The sequence below is a fragment of the Diadema antillarum genome, unplaced genomic scaffold (genome assembly GCF_040938485.1).
Source record: "Diadema antillarum isolate AM-2024a unplaced genomic scaffold, OU_Dant_1.0 scf00000048, whole genome shotgun sequence".
Classification (NCBI taxonomy): domain Eukaryota; kingdom Metazoa; phylum Echinodermata; class Echinoidea; order Diadematoida; family Diadematidae; genus Diadema; species Diadema antillarum.
Genome location: NW_027270937.1, coordinates 469,306 through 495,027, shown reverse-complemented (window position 1 = coordinate 495,027; position 25,722 = coordinate 469,306). Strand labels below are relative to the sequence as shown.

The 25,722-nt window shown below is 40.0% G+C and overlaps 1 protein-coding gene across 1 annotated transcript in view; it reads left to right on the top strand.

The window, feature by feature from the left end:
- The first annotated feature begins 7,047 nt into the window (after window positions 1–7,047).
- LOC139715419 (uncharacterized) overlaps window positions 7,048–25,722 on the top strand; it is a 39,251-nt gene continuing 20,576 nt past the window's right edge. The window contains exon 1 of the mRNA XM_071626994.1: window positions 7,048–9,087. Within this exon, the coding sequence (XP_071483095.1) occupies window positions 8,006–9,087 (1,082 nt within the window). The 5' untranslated portion in view covers window positions 7,048–8,005. The remainder of the gene's footprint in view (window positions 9,088–25,722) is intronic.

Below are 25,722 nucleotides of genomic sequence, written 5' to 3'. Positions count from 1 at the left end.
ATCTTGGACTTGCCCTCATAATAAAAAAATGTACAACCAGCAGAGAAGGTACTTTAAAGCTCCAGATTGTAAGCTATCCAATATCAGTATTTATATTCATGTAATGATATGTTCCATCAAATTGTGTGATGGCAATTACATATTTTTAGATGAGATATATCCTAATGTCTACATTTGTACAAGAGTATTTCCTTGTTCCTACAAGAGAATGCAACCCTGTTGGGCTTATTAAAAGTCTGTGCTGGTATATTAATTTGTACAAGTTGAATATGAAACTCGTATGATACATTTTAAATCAGCAGGGTAAAACCCACTCGTCTAATTGCCTTGGGCTCTCCAAAACTCACTGTCAGGAAAATGAAATGACTGGACACTTACACTATACTTGTTAGAAATACAGGACCTTGCCAAAATATTAATTTGGGGAATATACATTTTATATCTTTTTTTTTTATGCCATGATTAAAATTGTGTACAGTATCTACACACTTGTCAGTTTATGATTCTTGCATTCATTAATAAAGTGCATTGACAGTAGAGTAGAAAGTTTACATTCACTCACATGCAGTGTTGCACTGAATCTCCACATTTTATAGTTCATGCAGGCAGTCTTTGCGCACACGATTGTTCTATAGGAGACCCATGTACATAACAGTGTACATGTACACTGTGTATTAATACTGTGAATTACACCGTCTGCATGAATGAACCCTTTGTTGGGTGCATACACATCTCTCTTTCACTGTAGGAGGTGTAACAATTGACATATCTTTCGTGCCAGAATGCAAGTGAATTAATGGGCATTTACACCTTGCATGAATCTACAGGATGTTTGGCATTGGACAATGTGAATATTGACTCTGGTTTAGTGATACTTTTGTTGCAATGTATGCGAAAAGCTTACGAGGCATTGCATATGTGCAGCATGCAGTGCTATTGAAGAATAATTTGAAGCATGATATTAAAAGGTATGCAGGAAAAGCAACTGTACGATAGAAGTGTAATGTACTCCAGTGAAGGTGAGGATCAGAATATTTCAGATGCCCCTTGCTCCAAAAAGGTCATGACTGCAAACTGCACAGTTCTGCTTGGGTACTTATAACCCTTTCACTAAAAAAGGTGTTAATATGAATTGTAGAATTGTATTACCAGTATACCACATCAGTTTTTGATAATGTGATGAGATGGGGGCCATGACATGATACATGTACAGACATTAATTTTTTTTTTTATTTTTTTTTTTTTTTTTGAACAGTAAGTGTTCATATTGTGGAAACCTCACTGTGTTATATTCCTTAGTTTTTTAATAGCGAACAAGCATAAATGTGGGTTGAGAAGCCATATGAGGTACAATAAAGAGTCAAAGGTCAATGAAGTATTTGGTCCCTTCTGGGCACAGTTGATCCTTAAACTACCTTTGCTGTACAGCTAAACTCTGCCGACAGGTAGCTACACTGTGTAAATATTCTGGCAAGTACAGGTGTATGGGTACAAGGGTGTAGCTTTGATATTGTGTCAGATCTAGTTACCATTGATCATTATGCTTAATACTACAACTGCCAGTAAGATGAAATTGTTGTCATACCCTTTCATTTGGTACCAGAGTAACATCTAAAGTAGCTATAACAACCCAGTTATTTTACAGTGTATCAGGGGCAGAGAGATTGTTGGTAGCTGTATAAAGTATTAATTTTCTCATCTGATATGTCATCATTTCGGTTCACAGTCATTCATGTACTGTATGATACCAGTCGAAAGTATTTGATAAATGTTCAAACAAAACTCCTCATAGGCATGATTGCTTTTGAGATGACAATCTCTTTATTTGAGTGTTTAAAAAATGTTTAAAGAAATCTTATCTCTACTTCATTTTGCTGTAAATGCAGTGCATGTCAAGTTATAATCAAATTTTGTCCAATGGAATGTAGTTTTGATTCAGCTGAGCCCCCACCCATCTGCCAAATTCCTTTTTCTGTTCAGAGGCATCGTCATCACTGTGTAGGATAGTTCTACATTCAGACCCAATACTGAGGAAATCCCTGGACACATGATTAGCATTTTTCAGAGTAGAGGACAGGGTTTGGACAGCCTGATGATATTACCACCATGGAAAAGTGCCAGATGACATTAAATGTAATATTAATTTCCAGCTCGACAAAATAGTAAGTTTTTAAAATAGTTTTGAAGGTAAATTACCTCTGTTCTGTACCCTTTCACTGTGAACTGCTTGAAGGGGAAGGTGAGTGGAGAAGGGGGGGGGGGGGGTTGGGGATGGGGGATAGGGGAAGCTGGACAGGGTTTGAGACTGCGCCATGCCAGTGGCGGCAAAATGAAGAATGTGACTTTACGCTTGCGGCATACCAAAGACTGTTACTCACCAGCTACTTCAGGAAGTCATTACTAGCAGAGTCTGCAAAGTTGTGTAGTCTTGTATTCCATACCCAAGTATTGTCTCCTTGCTTGTATTGTACAGCAAAGCTACCAGGAATTGCACGATAAATGCAGATGTATATCCTCCCTCCCATAGCTTATATCTTGTAATGATGACTTTTAGCGTTAATTACATGTAAGTAGCAACCATGGTCTTTGTATTTTAAAATTTTTCAAGGTGTATTTGTCCATAAACCAATGGGGGTGGGGGGGGGGGGGTGTACTTGCAATTGCATTCTACACATGCCATTAAATCAGGTAAATATACATGTAGTGCCTATTTGAAATGTTAACATTCCTTAACATTCTTATTTCAAGTGTGATTTAGACTTGTGCTGTAAATGCTAAAAGGAATTGGACAGTTTTAGTTGAGATGGAGCTTCAGGTTTCCAACTTTTTTGTGAGGTAATGGAGAACCCTCATATGAAATACGAAAGAGCATACAATTCTCAAGGGAATTCAAAGTATATTTGAGAAAAATTGGTTTTGAAATGACTGGATATCCAAAACAAAGCAAGGATATCCAAAACAAAGCAATCCTAATAGAAGATGGAACCCAATTTTTATTAGGATCAGTTTGTTTTACTAAGAAGAAATTTTGTTTTTGGATATCTCAGCCATTTCAAAACAGATTTTCATAAAATAATCTTTGAATTCCTCTCAGACTTGTATTCTCATTAATGTTGTATATTAAGTGGTTTCGTAATTATCTTGCAAAACTTAAAAGTTGAATCCCCATCTCAACCGAAGCTATACCATCCCTTTAACTAGTAACCTCTGCTGTTGGTGTTATGATTTTGAGTTGTATAGGCCTAGGGGTAAGAAACTGCGTGATGCTTTCGTTTCACTAAATACAAATGGTTACTTGCTTTAAAACTTCATGGAACTCAAAGGCTGGCCTTTGATGTTGAGAAATGCTGTGGATCCTACAATGTAAAGCTCAGTCAAATTCTGTGGTCCTCCTTCTGGAGGGGTGGGAATTCCACATACTGGCAAGTCAAATTCTGTCAGCAGACTTTCGTTTGAAGAGGTGAGAGTCGAGAAATTCTGTGGCCCAGCTGTTCTTGGTCAAGATGGGGGGGGGGGGGGGGAGAAAAATGAAAATGATAACTGTCCTCCGGACAGCTCAGGCTTGAAATTCTGTCTGCTTTAGGGAGCAGTACCACTTTTAAAGATCACAGCACTTCTTTCAAGAACATTTTGTTTTAATTTCCATGACAAACTATATAAGTACTTCAAGACTAGGAAATTAATAGGTGCTTGTTAATTTTCATGTTTTGATGGTCAAGTTTACTGCTGGACAGAGAGTAGCATTTGCCAGACAAATTGACCAGGGGGATTATGATCTGAATATATTTTGTAGGGGGCATTCCGATTATGCCCAGAATTAGCAATTTATTGAGGAAGTGCTGGATATTCTGTGCAGACAATGGAGCTACAAGCCATCAAGTTTACAAGTTATGATCTAAATGCAATAGATGTGATGATTTGCCAGGGTGCAAACATTTCAATAGGATGAATAAGTTTATACTGCATTTAGGTGACAGGACATGAAATTGACATGTGCTTGTGTATTAGAGTTAAAATCAAGTGCACATTTAATCATGTACGTGGTACTCTGCATACAAATCTTCATATTAAAAAATCTTTCTTTTTCCGAAAAAATTTGATAAATTGTATTATCTGCATCAAGTTATGAATTTGAATTGAGGTCCTTCCTCTGTATTGATGTCTTTTTCCCAATGTGGCTCGCTCATCGCCTCATGTTGAGTTGTGAATCTGCCAAATTGGACGGTATTTCACAGTGGCACTATTTCACGATGCCTCACTGATCGTGGGCAGTGGAAGGATTCCACAAGAGTTATCAAGGTCTTCTGTTTCTAGGCCTGGTATGTAGGGACTATTTCAGGCATCTCCTCTTGCAGATACGGCGAGACGAATGTCAAAGCAGTTGCCACGGAGGGGGGAAGAGAGCGAGAGATACAGAGACTCAGAAAGAGAAAGGGGGAGAGATGGACATATGGATGGATAAAGGGGGAAACAGGAACATTATTTATGAGGTGGCATTCACTAAAAACAGACAAATGGACGAAAGATAAAGGTACTTTGTGTCATTATTGCAGAGATTCTTCAATAAGCATTCATGGATATGACCATTTATTCATCTGTGTGGTTATTACAAATGTAGGTGGAGCATACAGATTTTTTTTTTAATGTAAATTATTTGGTTTGAAACTGATCACAATATGTAATATGAGGGGAAACACATAATATTATGATAATGTATATGAATTGAAGGAAATGATTTCCATGCATCACAAATAAAGTGGATGAATGAAATCAGAGACAAAATGGGATAGGTGGATGATGGGGGGATGAGAAGGGATGAGGGGTAAGGTACAGCTGCGGGGGGGGGGGGGGAGGGGGAGGGGGAGTGAGGAGGAAAAAAAGCTGGGTGATGAGACAAAGTATGCAAGCTGGTGGAGGAGGAAGATGAGTTGGAGAGAGACTGTGAGAGATCAAAAGTTGGATGTATCTCTCCTCCTTGTCTCCCCCCCCCCCCCCTTGTCTCTCCTCTCTCTCTGTCTCTCCCCCTCTGGCTCTGCCCATCTCACTATCTCTCAACTCTCGTACCCTCGTGGGCTTATGTGCCAGTCGACTCTGTGGCATGAGGATTTCCGAGCGTAAGAGCAGGGAGCTTCAGCAGCTCCATGGGTAAGAGTGTGCGATCACTACTGGCACTGGGCAAGCCCTGGCTCGGATGAAGTGATCTCTCCCCACTTATCGTGACGGAGCTTGCTAGCTGTAGGCCCACTCATAGGGATTGACGTTGGACATTCTTGACACGTAACATATGCACCGACTGACATTTATGATGGCAAAAGGTAATCAGCCAAATTTCTTTGTTAATTTCTGTTTGCTTTAGGTTTTGTATTTTTTGGCAGCATAGTTACACTTCTGTGAATTAAGACATCTAATTTTGCAAGATGTACATACCAGTGCATTTTTATGGTACAGTGTATGAAAAAAAAAAAATGTCAGTTTAGCTTTATTATCAATTAATTTCATTCTCACAAGGATTACTGAATATAGCCATTATCATGTCTATTTCTGTTTACCGTATGCTCTTTTTAAATCTACATTGCCAGTGTTTTAGTAGATGCTATCATTATCTCTTTTTTTTCTGAATAGTTCCAAGTCAGAGCATTGAGAAGTAGTGATTCATACTGATATATAATCAATATGAAGTTTCAAAAAAAAAAAATATCTGTAAGCATTTAGGTATGTTTTACGCGACTAACAGTGATCATTGTTGTGGTTTATCAATTTCATCCACATACGTATGGTTCAGTAGTTGGATATATGTGCAACATTTTTCCTCACTGTATGTAGCCAAGAACACCTCAAGTGTTCATTTCTCCCATTCATTATTTATAGAATTTATTTAGAGAATAAACTTCTGATCTCTCAGATGAAGTGCAGGATTATTGTAGGTTGTAGATCTCTGAAAGGCACTTGTACAGTATTTTATTATATTTAGTGGAGTAATAAAGGAATTTGTTCTGTGGAAATGCATGAAATTTAGTGGGTTGTTGTACAGCAAAACAAAACAAACGCAAACCCAATCGATATTTTCCAAGTACATAGCTGTGATGACACTGTTATACTATGTGACCATGATGTAATATTTGGGTGTCCATTGTATGTCGTTGCAAGTTGAGAGTCAACATATAAAAATGACTCCAACATTCTTTTGCCATATACCAGATTCATGTTGGATGTGAACTAATCTGTTGTACTTGTTTTTGTTGGGTTGTTTGTGTATGTCCGTGTGTTTCCTTTTTTTTTTTTTACCTTCGATGTGCCAATTAAAGAGAAGAAAATTACTCAATCATTTACACACAGAAAAAAAAAAATCTGTTCATGTGACCCAAAATGAATGAAATGAAATTTGAATTTGAATTTGCTATGTGGTATTGAGTAAACTAGCAAGCTGGACTCAACTTTTTGTACACATGTGTTTCAGTACCAAATTATGAAAGACCTGTTGCCTCTGAAATGTCATGTTTCCAAAGGTTTTGCCTGTATTTCCATTTGGTTGATACTTCTGCTTTAAAACACCAAACATTTGTGACCTGTCACTCTATTGCATTGCTAAAAGTCATCAAAGCTTAAGTTGAGAAAACTGCAAAATCAATCATTTGGGGGAAAAAAAGAAATTTGATTTGTTCAGACTCAAAAGTTTGATACCCTAACCACAACCTGACCTGTCAAAGTTCAGAGTCTGTAAGATGTTTTTGAAATTGTATTTTTTCTTAATGATGTGTGTTTTAAATGAATCTGCTTTGTTCTTCAAATGCCTGATCAATTGCACACTTAACTATGCAGGTTCAAAGCCTTTTTTTCTGAGCGTATTTTCTGATGCCGTGATAGCAGGCTTTTCTACCTTGATATTAACTTGATAACATTTTTGCATCATTGGAAAGCTTGGAGTCTGAAGAATATGATTATTTGTTTGTTTGTTTTTTAAATCAGAAATGTAATGTTCGGCAACTTCATTGACAGATTTCATGGCAATGGGTCACTTACACTTTTACATGTAGCTGTATAGATGTAAGAAAAGTGATATCTCTGGAATAACTTTCTTGTAAATACTGTAGGCCTTCATACTGTATGTGATAAGTTTTGTGAGAAATTCATATGGAAGATATGCCGAGTGCGGTATATTCCTGAAAGTTGCACAAGCACAAGAATTATGTTTTTATGTTGCCCGCTGTGGCAGCCAAGTGACACCTGTGTACAAGGTTATGAGAGTAGACTATCTGTTTTCTTCACTTGGACTTGGGAGTTCTCCTGTAGATTAGTTTTCCACACAGTTTGGGAATTAGAATAAGGACAAACTTATGAGGGTCAAATAGAAAAAAAGAAAGAAATTCAAGGCTGCATGGAACTAATCTTGATACACCCAAGTCACCCAGGGTTAATGGGTATCTCAGATGTTGCTCTCGAAAATGTTGAGAAGATTTTTTTTTTCTTTCTTTTTTTTGCAGAAGTAAGCACAAGTATGAGGAGGCTTCAGTATACTTGTCTGTAATGTGTACGTGTGTCTATATTCATTGTTTACTGGAATGACTGGGCTTCATTGTGAGCATGTGATATTTCTGATTTCATATCCACAAAAAGTCACATTTTCACAATCACCAGTTTTGATGTCTGTCACCTTGTCTTCTGCCTGTAGTTTCCCAGGATTAAAGGATGCGTCTTCGGCTTCTTTGTTGGAAGAAATTTCGTTCGCGAACAGCTGGGAAATGTGTTAAAATTCCTGAGTCAGGAGAAAAACGGTGAAGAGAGGAGAAAGCCTGGAAAGTTGTTGAGATTGCTTTGTTTTGCTACTTTGGAGCTCAGCCACAGCTCGTCAGTGGCCACATTACTTTGCTGTGAGAAGGATCGGTGCTGGCAGTGTGTGAAATATAAAGCCCAGGACTTGATTGGACTGCTTTAAACTCTTTGAGTCCTTCAGTAATTTTGACTCGGCATTCAGTATGTGCGTTGCAAGTAGTGGGGCACGTAGGACATGACGAGTCCCACACAGGAGGCAAGAAGTCGAGGACAGGGACCCCCATCGGTGACCCTGTCTGCCAGCGGTCCCACCCAGCCAGTGGTTCTCCACCACGCAAGGGGAGGTGACGAGCCTCGCAGAAGGGAAGGTGGCATGTTCCACAAGCAGAACCGAAGCGATGAGCTCGTGCAGGGCATCAGCCGTGGTGGCGGAGTGGGCTCCCCTGCACTGAGCTCACGCTCCACACATCTCGGAGTCGGACACGCCAACAGCAGCTCCAGGAGCATGGATGGCCTGAACTCTGGCTCCTGCACGCTTTCTGCTGACCATCCTGCATTTGCTAGGACTAGACAGTACAGGAGCATGTCCAATGATGATATGAAATCAGAAATGCTGCCGCCAAAGCGCATGCCGGGCGAACCGACAAACTACATGGAAGCTGCCGCTGCGGCATTGAAATCTGGGAAAGGATCGAGTATAATTGACAACCTGATGAAGGAATACAGAAGCGGAAACCTCTACGCCCGCCAACCTGCCGACCTATTATTACCAAGTGCCAAAGAAGAACCCTCTTGTTCACAGCAGAAAAGTGAGCTGATGCTGCATCGTGAGAATAGTGCCCCTCAACTTAGCGGTTTGCGGGAGAGGAGAATGAAATCTCCACCCGACTACCCGGGGCATTCCCGTTTTGCGCACACCTTTGACATCACGCCCACAGGTACTCCGCGAGCAGCATCTCCCCTCTCCATGATGTCTGATTTTGACTTCTCCACTAGCCGGAGCAGTCGCGGAATGTTTGGATCGCGTGATTCATCAGTGTTTTCGGACCTTGAATCCAGTCCTGGCACAAGGAGTCGAGGACGTGTTCCATCCCCAATGTCATTGTCTTCCATGATGTCGGACCTCGAGAAAGGGACTCCCCCTCCCAGCTATCCCGGATTTAAGCGCACGCCGTTTCAGAGCCTCTCTGGCCGGGAGTACAAGTCAAGGAAGGAGAGCTCTACGGTCGACCACAGCCGGGCTTCCAGCTTTGGATCCTATCAGCATTCCATGAAGAGACTGTCCACGCAGACTAGCTGTGACAGCAGCCGAGGAAGGTAGGACTGCTCTGCATGTAAGATTTGTCCGGCCCAGGATAGATGTCTTGCATGTCTCCAAGACCTTCCCACCCACCAGTGGACATCAGTATGGCCCCTTCTACTGCATGAGCCCTTCCCAAGCAGCATCACTACAAAAAGTTTTGTCAGCCTTGGTACATTGTATATTCCACTGCCTCTTGTGATACTAATCCATTATATTACATTATATACAAACGTACATGTATATTTACAGTTAATATTTTGAATGAACCATTCATAAATATTTGTTTATTGCATGTATGTAAAGCATGTTGTGTCATCGTTTATCATTTATTTTCATTCATTTATCGTGATTATCAGTGCATGACCCCATTATTGTTGGAACTTGACTACAATGTTTAAAAAACAAGCTGAATGGATGTTTCACATTTCTTAGGGGTGCCTTAGTAATTTTGTATTATGACATTGCCCTCTAATACTCTATGGTGTGGGTAGTTGCATAATGTGAAGTTATCAAATTGTGGCCTGCTTTCAGGCATTATGTGCATGTGATACATGGCCAAGGATGTGATTGATTCTTGGGGTGGCATAAATCCACTGGAATGCGACATTGCATGTCTTTCAGGTCAGTTGACAACCGTTATGATTGTTTGGAAGATAACATTTAGGCATCGTGCATTAATATCTGATCACCGCGGTATTCCAAGATCTATGTCTTTCTGACTTTGATGGTTACATAAAGTTTGTTGATAGAGGCAACATTATGCATGTCACAACTTCTCTATGCTGTCCCAGCATGGCGAGTGCACGTCGACAGAAGAATGCAGTCGGCGCGTAATGGTTGGCTTACAAGCCGGCTACGCTACACATGTGTGGTGTGTCTGAGCCCCCCCCCCCCTTTTCTTTTCCGCTGTTTATGCTCCATCATAAATCAGACGTCAGGCATTCCAGGGATGTTCCCGATTCCCAAGTGGGGACAGAATGGATGGCGGCGACCAGAGGAGAGTGACACAAGACTAACAAAGGACGGAACAGATGGACGCACACACACACAGATACATTTGTACATGCAAACGCACATGCACGCATGCACATACACACACACACACACACACACACACACACACACACACACACACATAGTTACGCACATACATATGCACACACGCATATTGACACTGTCAGATGGGAGTGACGCAAAAGCAGACAGGCATTTTGCCGGCGAGCGGGACAGACAAACAGAAAAACAGACTTGATAGCAAATCAAACATTTTCATAGAAAACAAGTAAAAACATGAATAAGCATCCAAGAAGACCGAAAAGAAAATCTAAGTGAACTAATCTAAGAATCTAAAGTGAAGGAAGATAAGAGGAAAAGCAGGCGGAAAAAGGGGAAGATGATTCATCGTGTGGATGTGGGATAACACAAACTTGTTTGGAGATGGATATTAAAAAGGGTAATGAGAAGAACAGAAGTACAACTGTAGTCAGAACATGCAGACTTGCCAGAATATGATATGACAGTACATAAATGTAATTAATATGACAATTATGACATAAAATGCGAAGTTTAACAATGAGGAAAATGAGAAGAAGTAATCTCTTCATTATACATATATGGTTTTTTATAGTTGTTATTTCAGAAAGTACTGTTCATGTATTTGTGGCTTTATTGAAATTGATGCATTGCAAATGTAGGCAAATTTTGCTAATTGAATTTTTAGTAGACTTCTGTTCACTTGAATTTAATAGAAAATGGATTTAACAAGTCACAAAACTTTGCTGTGTTGTCACATGTTACCATGTATAAAATTTTACATCATGTGATAGTGAAATTAATGTGCATTCCAGGACTTTGATGGAGTTTATTTGTATGTAGAGACTCCAGTGCAATGTGCATATGTTTGAGTGTAAGTGAGATATAGGAGGGAGAGGGGATGGAGAAATGGTTGGGGGTGAGGGGGGGGGGGGGGGGGTGGGGAGGGGTGTTGTGGCTGGCCACGTAGATGTGAATTAGCGAAGGGTGGCTCAGAATGTCGCAAGGGTGGCACTATGATGGATAGTGTTGAGCTCGATCGATAGGGAAACCAGCACTGGGCAGGTTCTTAGTGTGATATCCACCTGGGTTCAAGGTGGCCGGAGGGGAAGGTAGTTGCCTCGTCTTGTGCAGCGTTTGGGGAGGAAGTGGCTGGTGCTTTCGACTTTCAAACCAGGAGGGGGAATCTCTTTCCATCTCCCTGCTCAAACTGACTATCTCGTATGGTTCCAAATAGAAAATCTACCACTGGTCAGCTCCATTTGGTACCTTGGCATTTTTGCTTTCTCTGCAGATTTTGTCATCAACTACCAAACCTTTGTTTCCAACCTTCTATATTTCATAGAAAATATGAAATGCCCAAGTATTGATATGTATGATATTCAATATCTATGACTCTTGCCTGATCATAATCGGTCAAAAAAAAAATTAGATTGTGAACATCAATTTGTTTGATGTTCAATATCCATGACTTTTGCATGATCGCAATCATTCAAAAACATTTTTGATAGTCCTTAATCATTCTTTTTACGTCCCTCCCCATTACCTTCATTTTGCCAAGCATCTCCCGCCACCACCTGTACCCCACCCCATTCCATTTTCTATCAATACCCTCTCTCTCCTCTCCCCTCCCCATCCCCTGCCCCTCCCTCCAGCCCCACCTCTAAAAAGCCTATCAACCATTCATCCATGAATGAGAGGCAAGTGCAGTGTGGGTGTTATCATTGCAAGGTATGTCTTCTTGGTAGGCAAAGGGGGGTGGTGGGGCAGTGAAGAGGATGCGCATAGTTGTGGAGTCACAGACATCAAATGCCCACGTAGGAGGAACATACCACAGATGCTCTGGAAGTGAATATTATGATGGGGGAAGAGGGTGGGGCGGAGGATGTGGAGGAGGAGGAGGAGGAAAGAGGAGAGAGTGACCGAGAGAGGGAGAGAGAAAGAGAACAAGAAGGTGAGAGGGAAAGGGACAAGGAGAGAGAGAGAGAAACGGAAGACAGAGAGGGAGAGGGGGAGAGGATTTAGAGCGGGGGAGGGAGATGGGAAGGGATGACGGAAGATGCTGACGAAACGAGGAAGGTGATGACGATGGTTGCTAGGCACATGGGTGGCTCACGTTTATTGGGAGACACCACTGAGAGTTCCTGGTCTCCCATGCCAGAATGGCTCGGGTTGTATTCATGCCCCGCAGAATGAATGTGATTGTTTCCGTATATCTGTTCCCAGATGTAAAAAATTTCGTGTTATCGGAATGACACCGATTTTGATTTGTCCTCCGTGATTGTCTGCAGACTTCCTGAACCCATAACTCATCCCAAAGACCCACTCTACCTGTGCATGCTTGCCCTCCAAATGGAATTTGGTTGTTTTCATTTGCTGCTCCCAGATATCGAAGGTGTATGCTTTTAACAATCACAATAATGACTTTAGCCTGCATTCCTGGAGTGTTTTATGGGTTCTTCTTGGCTTCCTACACCCATAATTCATCACACAGGGAAATTGGATCTCTATCAAATGTTGCTCAAGTCCTGTCATATTACTTAAAATACTCAGCCAAGCTTTACAGTGACTGGTTAAAGATTGTGTTCTAGATATTCTAGGGTATAGGGCCTAATAAATATTCTGCACTCCTAATCTCCAGTTCAAAATTGCTTTGCAAATTTAGTCCAAGAAATTGGAAGAAGTAGCTTTTGAGAAAATGCATCAAATTGTAGTACCGGGTATTTATTATCAAAGCAATTAATCATTATATTGATACTAGTGATTACAAATGTGACAGTAGAACCTACATCACAAAACCAACAAAAAGTTGCTTGTCCTGATTTTACGTGATGACTCAAAATAGGTGATTAGTCACCCTAGTCAATCTTGAGTTTTTCATATTTTGTGAAAGAGCAATTCTTCTGTGTAATTCTAAACTTTGGGATCATATTGCAAGCGAATGAGAAATTGTGTATTTACCTGTCTTTCTGGAACACTTTTTTGTACAATAGTGTCATTAAGTGTTTGGTAGAGGCCCCTTTTCATTTCTTAAGCATCCATCACACACTATTTCACTTTGAACCCTAATAACTTTTAAAGGGATGATGCTACTGCTTTCAAAGGTGGTATTAGTCATAGATAGGATGTGTTAATAGAGCATGCTCACTTTCAGCTTATTATGATAATCCTTTCATTGCTGTTGCTAAGGAGTATTACATCATGTGTTTTGTCCCATTCATTGCACATGGCAAGGCTTGGTAAGGTCAGTGCTGGAATAGACCCTATACTTCAGAGCCTCTTTTCTCAGTACACGCATTTCCAGAGTGTGTTATTTCTTTCCAATATTTAGATATGTTAAGAGAGTCTATTTGAATTGAAGATACATCATTTTGAAGCTTAAACTCTACTCTTTCAGAATCTGCCCCTAATTGAAAATCCATGTCTGGCGATTTTTTGTTGGTTTTGTGGCCAGGTGCATGGCCACTAATATGAAATTTGTGATCGTGAAGTGATAATAATGGCGATGAAAATCATTATCATCACCGTCATCATCATCATTGTAATGATTCTTCAAAATCATAATCTAATAAATAGCATAAAAATGAGAAAAATATTTATCTTGCAAAACCACAACTCATTGAACTGGCCACTCTCACTGCATTATAATTTTTCTTTGTATTATTATTATTATTGTTATTGTCATTATTGTTGTTGTTGTTATTGTTGTTATTGTTATTATTATTATTATGATTATTATTTATTGAAATAATTTTAACCGTCATGTGATTCTGTTCTGTTTGTGGTGAGGTGTTTGACATTCCTCTTAATGTCTTTTTTTATTTATGGGATGGGCTCAGTACAACAACTTTCTCACAATATCATTGGTCGTTATCACATGCCAGGACTTTATCCCAGCCCATCGTACAGTGTATGAAGGCATTTGTGCAAAAGGAATGCTGACAAGCTGATCATGCTGAAGAAGATATACTGGCCGTAACGGCATACCCAACATTTTCTCCCCTGAAACCGTTCTCAGCCTTATCTTCACAGCATTTCCCCTGGAATACCTTCTACAGAAAACCTGAAGGGGCAGAGCATAGTTTGGATTCTCCTGTCTCCGACTCAAGTCAGGCACTTAAAGGGCACACCACACCACGTTCAAGATGATGAGATGATATATCATGAAAAGTCAAACAAACTGAATAATGACAGCCAGAACAAAAAAGGAGACAGCCGTAGGATTTCACAGCTCAACATCTTTTCAGAAAATACTGATGTCTATCATAGTTAAGTGAAAAGTTAAAATATGTTGAATGCTCTTTTTATATTCTTTATATCCTTCTACACAATATGACATCACAAGCTGTAGTACCGGTAGTCTTCACATCCAGCGATAGCGGAACTGAAACTTCAAAAATTCGTAACTTTTGAATGGATAGTCCGATTTTACTCAAACTTTCACTGATGTGTTCAACTAATATTGCTGCATTCTCTCAATACTCACGTTTATAAAGGTTAACTTATCCTTTAAAGAAAATGAGTATTTAATTTTTAAGTCATGGTGTATCTGGTCGCCATTGCACCCACCTTGGGCAAGCTTCAGGGATTTTTTTAGATGGCTTAACTAATTTTTAATGCATAGGAAATTAGTTGATCATTTGCCCCAGTAGAAATATGAATACTAGTCTGCCTGTGTACTCCTCAACTCCCCAAAATTAAAGTATCTTGACAAGCAATTCCCTTCAAGTCCAATTGTGTAGGTCAGAAGATTTAAAACTGTAACAATTCCATCTCTACCACAGGATGTAGTGCACAGGTCAATGTAGAATAGGGTGGAACGTTTCTCAGTCCCACATGAGTTATTATCTGCTGGATTTCCTGCCTGCTTTGGTTGATTATATGTCATAGGGAGAGTAAGCTGACCATCTTTTTTTACCTCTGGGCCGACCTAGTAAACTCCGTTGACCCCAGCAGCGGTATCTCGGTCAAGTATTTTGTTGTTTTACTGTAGAGGGCGTTGATACCTTGGTCCTTTCGTGGTCTTTGACAGTTGATGCAATTTTGCAGGGGAAAGAAGGAGAAATAGTTGGCCCACGTGCACTACACAATATTTATGTGATTTACAGTGCATGGAATTTCTGTGTGACCAACAAGGTTGAGTAACAATTTCATGCCATGGTAATGAAGACTTGTTCAGCTGCAGTCAAACCTGTTTTGGGTGCATGGCCATAGCTTCCACAGTACCTCCTTGCAGTAGCAACCGTCCTCACCCTCCCCCCCCCCCCCCCCCCAAAAAAAAAAGGAAGAAAAAAAAAGGACAACTGGAGATCAGAATGTGTGAAAAAATTATTGTAACATAAAGGAAGGAGTCTGATTTCCTAATAAAAAAAGGGTAATTAAAAGGTAATAAAATGAACTATGACAGTTTTACATGTAAATGAAAAATGCCTCACTATCATGGAAATTATGAATTTTCAGGTTGTAATCCAATTCAATATTCAATTCTCTGGAGTGGAGTTGTACACGTATGTACATGTCTATGATAATACCACCACAGAAAAAAAAAGAATAAACAAAAAAGAATCATTCAGTTTCAGAGGAGGAGGAGAGATGTGATGGAACTTGTCATATTCAAGTCCAGCCGTGCTCTGAAGAAATATCTTCTGGATAAGGAGGGAATGTTGGTCAACCCCAGGCCACTGCTGGACACAATGAGTACAGGACTGGATTCCGATCTCATCGTCCGATTGTGGAGGAATGCTGGAGGAATGGGATCCCCGGGGGAATGTGGCGGCTTTATTTTGCTTGCTCGGTTTGACAAATACAAGCACATTGATGGAGTGCTTTTATGTCAGTTGGCGGTAGAGAATGTTTGGCATTCTTCGGATTTGCATCCCAGTTGTTTGCGGGGAGGGAGAGGAGGGGGTTGGAGAGCCAGGATGTGGCGTCTGAGTAGTTTGGAGACAAAAGCGGATGAGAAGGAGGACGACAGTACTGAGAGCAGTGATGATGACATCGATGATTAGGATACTCCGGCGACACTGGTCTACCTCCAGTGGCAATATCTTCCAGATTATCTGCGTGTTGCATTAGATTGCTGTGCATCCATATTCCTGGCTCAGAATTTTCAAAGTTTAATTTTTGTTGTAAAGTTTGCCCAAATTGAAATCCCACTCCCAGAATATGATATGAAGAGAATAGACTTTGAAAAGGAAACTTTGAAGACGAAAATAATTGAACGTATATGATTACTAACAGTGAAAAAAAAAGGTTAACATATGTGGGGGAAAAAAAATAGTATTAGAGTTACATTCAGTAGTACGACAGAACCTTTAAAAATTTATGGAATTTGAACATATAACTTGCCATGGCGTGTGCCCCCCCCCAAAAAAAAAAAATAAAAATTAATAAATAAAAAATAAATAAATAAATAAATAAATAAATAAATCGAATTTGATATTTAAGAAACAATTGAACAGCTACCCATCTGGCTCAACATTGAGTGACAACCTTGTGTTATTAAATCGGATTAATTTCTCTCCAAACTGAATGAAATCACACTCAAAACGATTGATATAATATGATGTGATATGAAATGAAATGAAATAGAATGAAATAAAAATGCTCAGAGAATGAAAAGGAACCATGAGAGCGGAGAGATGATGAAATTGTCCACAGTTAAATGCCTCTTGGAATTGAAATGACCTTAACATTACTGGTGCTTTGAGTACCAAAAAGTATGACTTCATCAATTTATAAAATGCAATTATCAGACCTTCCATGTTATACAGGATACACAAGAAGTTTATTTCTGCAGTAAATACTAGACACCCCCCCCCCCATCACCTACCCTCAATCCAACAGAGTTGAAATTACAGTAAAAGCCCCTGCATCTGCTTTTGTGTGAATGATATTTTCAACATTTATCAAGAATATTCTCATAAGATGATGACTGCCAAACAGAGATAATCAATTTCAAATACAGCTTTATGGGCTCAAAATCTGTTTCAGAACATGTTTTTAATTTCCAAGTAGGCCCTAATCACTCAAAAGTGATCCTTGTCACTGTGCAAAATTCATTTAACACACTCTTCCTCCCCTCCCCCCCCCCCCCCCCTTTATATCCAGTGGCATGTCATATGTTTCACATACTTGGCCTACATGAGTCCTGCTCCTCTCATATGCTTGTCTGCAGTGTGTATGTGTTGCCAGGGGCAGATGTTTGGCCTTGTCGATTTCTGCTTTCCTGTTAGCCCGTCAAGATTGTTTGCATTGCTCGGATGCCAGCATGTTTTAAACCCAAAGTGCATGCTCCTGAAAGAGCGAGTGTTGGGACCGAGTAGGAAAAGGTATCCCCAGCCTCGCATTTCTGTCAGTATCGGTGCATCAGTTACCCCAAAATAATGCCAGAAACATACTCTCATTTCTTTCCCCTTTTTATGCCTATACATCTGAGACTAGAAAATGTAAAAAAAAAAAAACAACAACAACAACAACAGAAGGTATTCTTATGAAGATATATTTTTTTTAAAAGATAGGAAAGGAAAGTATTCAGTCAGGGCATTTTTTCCGATTAGGTAAACAGGAGAAATATACAGAAAGTCATGCCCTGTTGAATGGTACTTTCATAGAGCTCTACACTTGTGTTCAAAGCTTCTGTATCAGCAGTAAATCCCTCCAAACTTGGCCTGGTTGTCAGTAAATAAAAAATAAAAAATAAAAATAATAATAATAATAATAATAATGATAATGATAATACTAATGATAATAATAACAATAATAATGATAATAATGATAATAATAATAATAATAATAATAATAATAATAATAATAATAATGATAAGAATAATAATAATAATAATAATAAGAATAATAATAATAATAATGATAATAATAATAACAACAAGACTGCTATTTGTGTTCAGAAATGTACTTCAGTCCCACATGAAAGGCCATATGGTAACACAATGGCTCAGAATACAGTGTATGCATACTGCAAACTGTCAGTATGTTTAATAATAAAAGTCTTGATGTACATACTATGCTTGTTAACTATTTATGTGCCATGGTGTAAACCCTCTGTGTGCCACATTATTCTGAGACAGCAATGTAGTCATGCTTTGCAAAAAAATCCTGTTTTTTCAAATCTATATAACTTTTAAAGATTTTTGCTACCCTGGGACATGTAATGAGCAAAGTTGTAGAGAAAATGCCAAGCTTTGCTTTGATGTAAATTGTATGAATATCTATGATTGCTTTTATTCAAATGACCAGTACAAAACATAGCTCTACATTATTGTAGCTCGGCATGACTTTTGCACACAAAACAGGTGCCAGAAACTTAGAATTTACTCGCAACTCCAGTAGGGAACTTGAGAGTCAATCACTACATAAAATGCGAGGTCCATGTGACAGCGATGGAATCGTGAGAAACGCTTTCACTGTACTGCGGCAATTTGGCGATTTATCGATCAGTTTGGGCGGATTTGTGCGTTTGAGCAGAATACTGTAGTGTGAACTTGGCATGCCGCTGACTGAGTCGGGCATGCAAATGTGGCACATAAAGAGTTGAATAAAAGAAATTAACCCTGCAGCCTGGTTAGGAGACTATACCCCCACCCCTCCTTCCCCCTTCCTCCCCCCTTACCGATGCACCCACAGGTTTGGGTTGTCTTGACAGGTCCACTCCTCAGTGCCTCCCTCATTATCTTGTTTTCTGCTGGCATTCCTCAAGCACTAGGAGACGATGATGAGGAGGAGGAGGAGGGAGAAGAGGAGGAGGAAGAGGAGACTGCAAAGTGCATTGACCTTTTACATGTTTTAACCTTCTGTCCCTTTGGGATATCCGATTATCTCTCCTTACCCCTCCCTGCCCTTTCTCTATTGCTAACCATCCCTTACTCACCACCACCCCCCCCCCACCATCCCCCCCCCCCCCACCATACATTCTCACCTGTGAGGTAAGGTTTTGACAGACTATGTTGTTGGGACCTTTCTTGTAATGACATTTTAATTACTTTCTACAAAGCCTACTCGTACCTGAGCGATGGTCACAATCTTTCGAGGGGGTTTGTCCTTAAGAAAACAAAAATTGCAGCCAGGTTCTTCTGTGCCATATAGTAGTCGAAAGATCTCGCTTTTTTTCTTCTGATGATAGTATTCACACCAAAATAGAAATGGATAGGAATCGACAACCACCTGATTCATGATATTTCCAAATTGTGGGAGTGTCCTGCGATTTTAGGGAAAGGTTACATGATGTGATTTTGTGCTGAAAATTGACACCGTCACTACAATGCGTGAGACAAAATATCTGAATGTAATATGCTTGCTTTCTCAAGAATTACAGAAAAGTAAAAGAGAAACCTAGCTTCAATAGATGATGTCTTCATCTTTAAGATTTCTTCAGCTTTAAGGTGTCCATGCATCTCAAGTCCCTGTCACCTTGACGACGGCAGTTTACTGCAGTGGCTCTCTGAATTCATCTCCTTTCATCTTGACTTTCTCCCAAATCTCTTCCTCCTCCTCCTCTTACCAACCACAATCCCTCTTTCCAGTTATCCCTGTTGGTCTACAGATGTTGCCCTTCCCTTTCCAGCATTCCTCTCGTGCTCGGGGTAAGGGACTTACATAATCCCGCCAAGCATTTTTGCTATTAGTTCCCTCAGCGGGGGCTAAACACCCCCCTGCGTGACATCTGAATAAGGGAGAAAAATCTGTCAGGGATGGTATGTAGGTGTGGCAGGCAGGGGGGCTAGGGTGCCTGGAATGCCACACGTCCTCCCCTGATCATTGCCTTGCATCATCCAAGCCCCCATTTCCCTTGGCTTGGCTTTGTTCCCCTCCCTCAACCCTTCAACCCCTACCCTAACTTCAGTCATCATCGTTATTATCATCATCGTCATCATCATCATCTACATCACCACCGCCATCACCATCACCATCATCATCACCATCATCATCACCATCATCATCACCACCACCGTCATAATCACTATTGCCATTGCCATTGCCATCGCCATCACCACCATCATCATCATCATCATCACTATCGCCATTGCCATCGCCATTGCCATCACCATCACCACTGTCATCGTCATCATCATCATTACCATCGCCAACATCTTCATCACCATCACCATCATCATCACCATAATCACCATTTATCAGTTATCATTATTGTAACCATCTTTTAGAGTGACTAATTTTTGAAGTCACAAGCTTAAATTCTGCTCAAGTGACGATTGTACTAAAGAGCAGTGTAGGAGTATTCTGGACAGGAACTGTGAACACTGACGGAAATATGTAATGGGGCACAGTGGGGATGTGAAGCTGGCATATTTATATTGACTGAAAATACAATATATCATGCTGTCGAATGGACACTATAAGCACCACTACAGACCCCTCCACCCCCACATACACACATTGTTGATACAATGTACCATGACATTATGTTACATATCAACAGGGGTGCAGAAAGGGCCTTAAAAATGTCCACTTGATGTTGATTGAGGATGCGTATTATGCAGCTACACAGGTGCTGAACTGGCAATGAATAGAGATAACCTAATCCTCCTAATACCAAAGGTGTCACTATGGCCTTCCAATGAAACAGAGACATTGTTCCACCCTAGTAGGCTATCTGTCAGTAGATTTAATTTAGGAGAAGTTCACTGAATGCTTTCTAAGTTGCTGCTAAATGACAGGCACATGGAAGGTTAAACCCTCCTCCTACCCCCCCCCCCAACACACACATACACACACATTCACACTTTACTACCAATCGCATGCATCACATGTTGTTTCTTGATATCACAATGAAATGAAAAGTATTGCTCACAGAACATTATCAGCCAAAATATGACAGAGAACCCAAACAATACAGTGCACGGAAATTACATTTATTGATTAATGCAATGCGATTGCATGATTTAATAATTCCATATCTACTGCAGATATACTACTGCAAAGCCATCAGACTCGATGGGCTGTGTCCCTTAGAGAATGCAAGAGTGATTGTGAGTTTAGAGGAGGAATTCCTGAATAGCCTCCAGATCATTAAAGCAGGAAGTCTCCAGACATTCTAATCTAACCCAGATCTTACACCTGCATCGAGTGTTTTGACTTGTTGATAGTCACCCTTGTTTATGCACATACAGCATGGGGCTTTGTGTTCTTACTGGAAAATGCTAACCAAGCTTCTCTGAAGTTGAGTATCTTGAGTAAGATTTTGTTCAAATCCATATGTAGTTGTCGTTGTAGTTGTGGGGGTGGATGCCGATGAATAGAGATTACCTAATCCCCTTAATCTCTTATTATTGTATCACTGTAGCCTTTTTGTTGGATCGAGGCACATTGTTACGCCTGGATGGGCTGACTATGAATTATACAATTGGGTCAGGCTTGGATGATTTTATCTAATGCTGTTGAAAGCATGACCAGTATACAAATGATGCACAGGACAGAGCGGATTGGTGAGAATTGGATGCATGAGTTTGACTTTGGAACTGTTTAAACCCACAAGTGCAGTGAGTGGGTTTTAGACTGTTTCAGAGTTAAACGAGATTGTCACATTTTCTCTCGAAATGTGTTCTTTTTCTGTTATCAAAACTGTGTGTATTTTTGTCTAATTTACCTTTTCCAACATAGAAGTGCCCTTGTTTTGTGATAGAACTCGTATGAAGACATACCCTAGCAATCAAGGCTTAGCTCACTAGATTTTGACTTTCGCTGACCCCATTCAGTGTCCTTGTACAGTACAATATAACTAGTGTAAATGAATTAGAGAGTGTGCGAGCCTAGTGTACTGTAAAACATGATATATTCGCGGCACGAAATTTTCGCGAATTGGAGCCGACGGCCTTTTTCGTGGCAAGAAATTTTCGCGAATAGCATCTTGCGTTCAATGCATATAGTGTAGATAAGAAATTTCGCGTGCATTTTAATTTCGCGAATCTTGGCGCTCGCGAAATTCGCGAAATTAAAATGCACGCGAACATTTCTCGTTTTACAGTACTCTCTAATCATATCTCACGCTTGATTGATATTTCGCATTGTTCGATGGCACATGAAGTTGACCTCGAAAAAGGGATACATGAACTGCTTGATTGCTTTCTCACAGGCAGATTACCAACCTGTCCCTTCTCTGTCGACAGGCAAAAAGAATCTCATTTGGGGGCATCAACGGTTCTAGGAGAATTATGGAAGGAACGGGATATGAGAAGGGATCACTGCATGTAAAATGTAACTTAAAGTCCATCTCATATGCCTGTGCGCACATACATGTAATCAATACAGTGATGACCTATGCATACCAAAAAAAAAATGCACATTTTGACAGAGAGAAAGCTGAACTTTAAATTCTGATGACAAAAATAAGTAAATCGTTGAATTATGAGAAAATTATGGAGAAAAGGTATCTGCCTTTGTAATAATACAACTTGGGGAAATCCTCCAGACTTTCAAAGCACCTTCTGTAGTCTTCGTACAATAGCTTCAAAGGGGTAACCCTGTTGAGCCATGATTGATTGTAATTGGGGGGCTGGAATATGTCATCAATGACATTTCATGTGAACAATGTTAGCTCAAGGATTTGATTTGTGTGCTTGTAGATATATGTGTAAGCCAGTGAAGAGTGACCCAAATTTGTTTCCCCTGACATTCACTGTCATAGAGATGTTATTCATGTTGTTGCAGAACTGTTTTCGCACAATTGATGTACATGTATTTCACTGAAGATTTTAAGTTCTAAACTTTTTATGTTAAAGGTCATGTTTACCTTAAATTGGAAGAGGTGATTTAATAAATTTCAAGATTACATTCAAGATATTACATGTATATGATGCATATGTGTAGGCCTGTTGTATCATAAAACATCGTACCATAAAAAATAAAATTTTCACAGTAAAGCCTAAAATCTAAGTAGATATCAGTATTTTTCCAATAAACCATAACTGTAGACAGTTTAGTCTGGAAACACTTTTATTATAACCATTGTTTACATTTTGTGTATTTAACAAACAATAATTAACATCGATTATACAAATTCATGTTTTTACAGTGGTTGTTTCTATCCCTAACTCACATTTTAGAACAATTCTAAACCACTAATGCAGGCTTTTTGTTTCATCTGCAAATGGTAAATTATGCCTTTAAAGTTTTTCTCAGATTTTATGCAGATTTTAATAGTTTAACAAGTTCCAACTAGTCTTTCTCCACTGTTAGATATTTGCAGCTAAATTCAGAGTTGCCAATTCAGTGATGGCCAGAGCTAACTGATTTTTCTCCAATGTCAGATTATATTATAGTAGAGCTATTCAGAGCTGCCAATTTGAGGATGATGTGTGCATTGAAAAATTCTGCAACACAATTTTCCTAAGACCTAGGCCTAATGCATTTCAGAGATTTCACCGTGGCCTTGACACTACCCTGTTTCAGACAAACTTTGATATTAAAGGAAGTTTTGCCTTTCATTTCCTGTTTCCTTCATGGCACAACAACTGTCTCCTTCATGGCACAACAACTGTCTCCAGGTAAATTTTGTTACATTTTGTTACTTACCGCAAGAAATATCTCAGCAGATACATGTATGTGTATAGTGGATGTTACATGCCCTATCAAGTAATATGACTGTTCCTGATGTCAGTAAATATCAAAAGAAAAAAGAAATCATGAAAGAATATTATGTAATGATTGTCTTGTCCAATGCTGATACCAGAAGAGCTTCCATCTGGGTCCCAAGCTGGGCATTAGACATTCCAGCCCAAGTAGATTACAGGGGCATTCCCATGTGCAACCTGCAATTGAATACACAGAACTAGGTGGATGGGACTAAGCTTGATTTGATTCCACACACAAAAGCACACATACACACACATACTGTGAGCTGGTGATGTCCGCGAGTGTCACACATCTGACATGACTTGGACTCGAAAGAATATCAGAACGGAGGAGACACGATGTCGCAGGAGATACTGTCTTGGTGGCATTAAATTGTGTCCCACCCCATGCAATTCGGGGGGGGGGGGGGGGGGGGGGGGGGATATGACTCCATAATGTGTAACAAGGAATGTGCATTGCATGAGATGATAGATGAAGGTGGCATGTGTGATTGTATAGGTGTTGGGCAACAACACAAAATGCCATTGGACCTTACACCTACAGGCTTAACATTAATGTCTTGCCATGTAACCCTGCTATTAAGGTACATGTACAGTACACTGCAGACGAGATTCAAGCTTAGAAAACGGCACACAAAGTGATTTGGCTCAAATGTGTTATTTGTTCAGATTTCGAATGTTTGATGTTGATAACACCTCTAGTCTGAATTTCAAAGTTAAAGCATGATTCAAAATTGAATATTTGTTTTTCTTTAAACATTACAAAGAATGTTACTAGAATATATTTTTTTTCAATGGACAGATTATTTTTTGTGCGTAATCTAGTGCACATTTTACTGCTTGTAAAGTTCCTTGGCCAAACTGTCGAATTTTTTATACCCCCGCCAAACGAAGTTTGAAGGGGGTATATAGGAATCAGCGGACGGTCGGGCGGTCGGTCGGGCGGTCGGGCGGTCGGTCGGGCGGTCGGGCGGTCGGTCGGGCGGTCGGGCGGTCGGGCGGTCGGTCCGTTGCAAATCTTGCGTCGCGAACTACTTCCTCAGTTTTCAACCGATTCCCATAAAACTTGGCACAGATGTGTGCCTTGGGTTGTAGATGTGCAAGACATATTTTTTGACAGTACCCAAAAGTACGTTGCCATGGTAACGGCATATTATGGGCAAAAATGGGTACAAATCTTGCGTTGCGAACTCCTCCCACAGTTTTTGATCAATTTTTATGAAATTAGGTACAGATGTTCATCTGAATATGTTAATGTGCAAGACACATATTTCCGCAGTGGCAAAAAGTGCGTTGCCATGGTAACGGCATGTTATTGGTAAAATATAGGGCAAAATGCTTCATGGCAAAACTGCTTCATCAGTGTTCTTCCAATTCTCGTGGAATTCATATTGAATGTTTGTCTTAGGATATAGGTCAGCATGACACATTTCTTGACCGTGACAAAAAATATGTTGCCATGGTAACAGCTCACATATTATGAGCCAAAATGATGGAAAATTTTGTGTTGCAAACTACTTCCTCAGTTTTTGCCCAATTTCCATGAAACTTGGTACAGATGTGTGCCTTTGGTTGTAGATGTGCAAGACGCATTTTTCGACAGTACCCGAAAGTACGTTGCCATGGTAACGGCATATTAATGGCAGAAGATCAAGGAAAGATCTTGCGGATTTAACTACTTGCTCAGTTTTTTGACCAAAGCTTATGAAATGTGGCACACACCTTGATCTTGGTGGGAAGATGTGGAAGACATATTTTTCGGACGTGTCGGAAGCTGCGTTGCCATGGTAACGGCATATAAATGGCAGAAGATCAAGGAAAGATCTTGCGGATTGAACTACTTCCTCTGTATTCGACTGAAGCTCATGAAATGTGGCACACACATTGGTCTTGGTGGGAAGATGTGCAAGACATATTTTTTGGACGTGTCGGAAGCTGCGTTGCCATGGTAATGGCATATTAATGGCGGAAGATCAAGGAAAGATCTTGTAGATTGAACTACTTCCTCAGTTT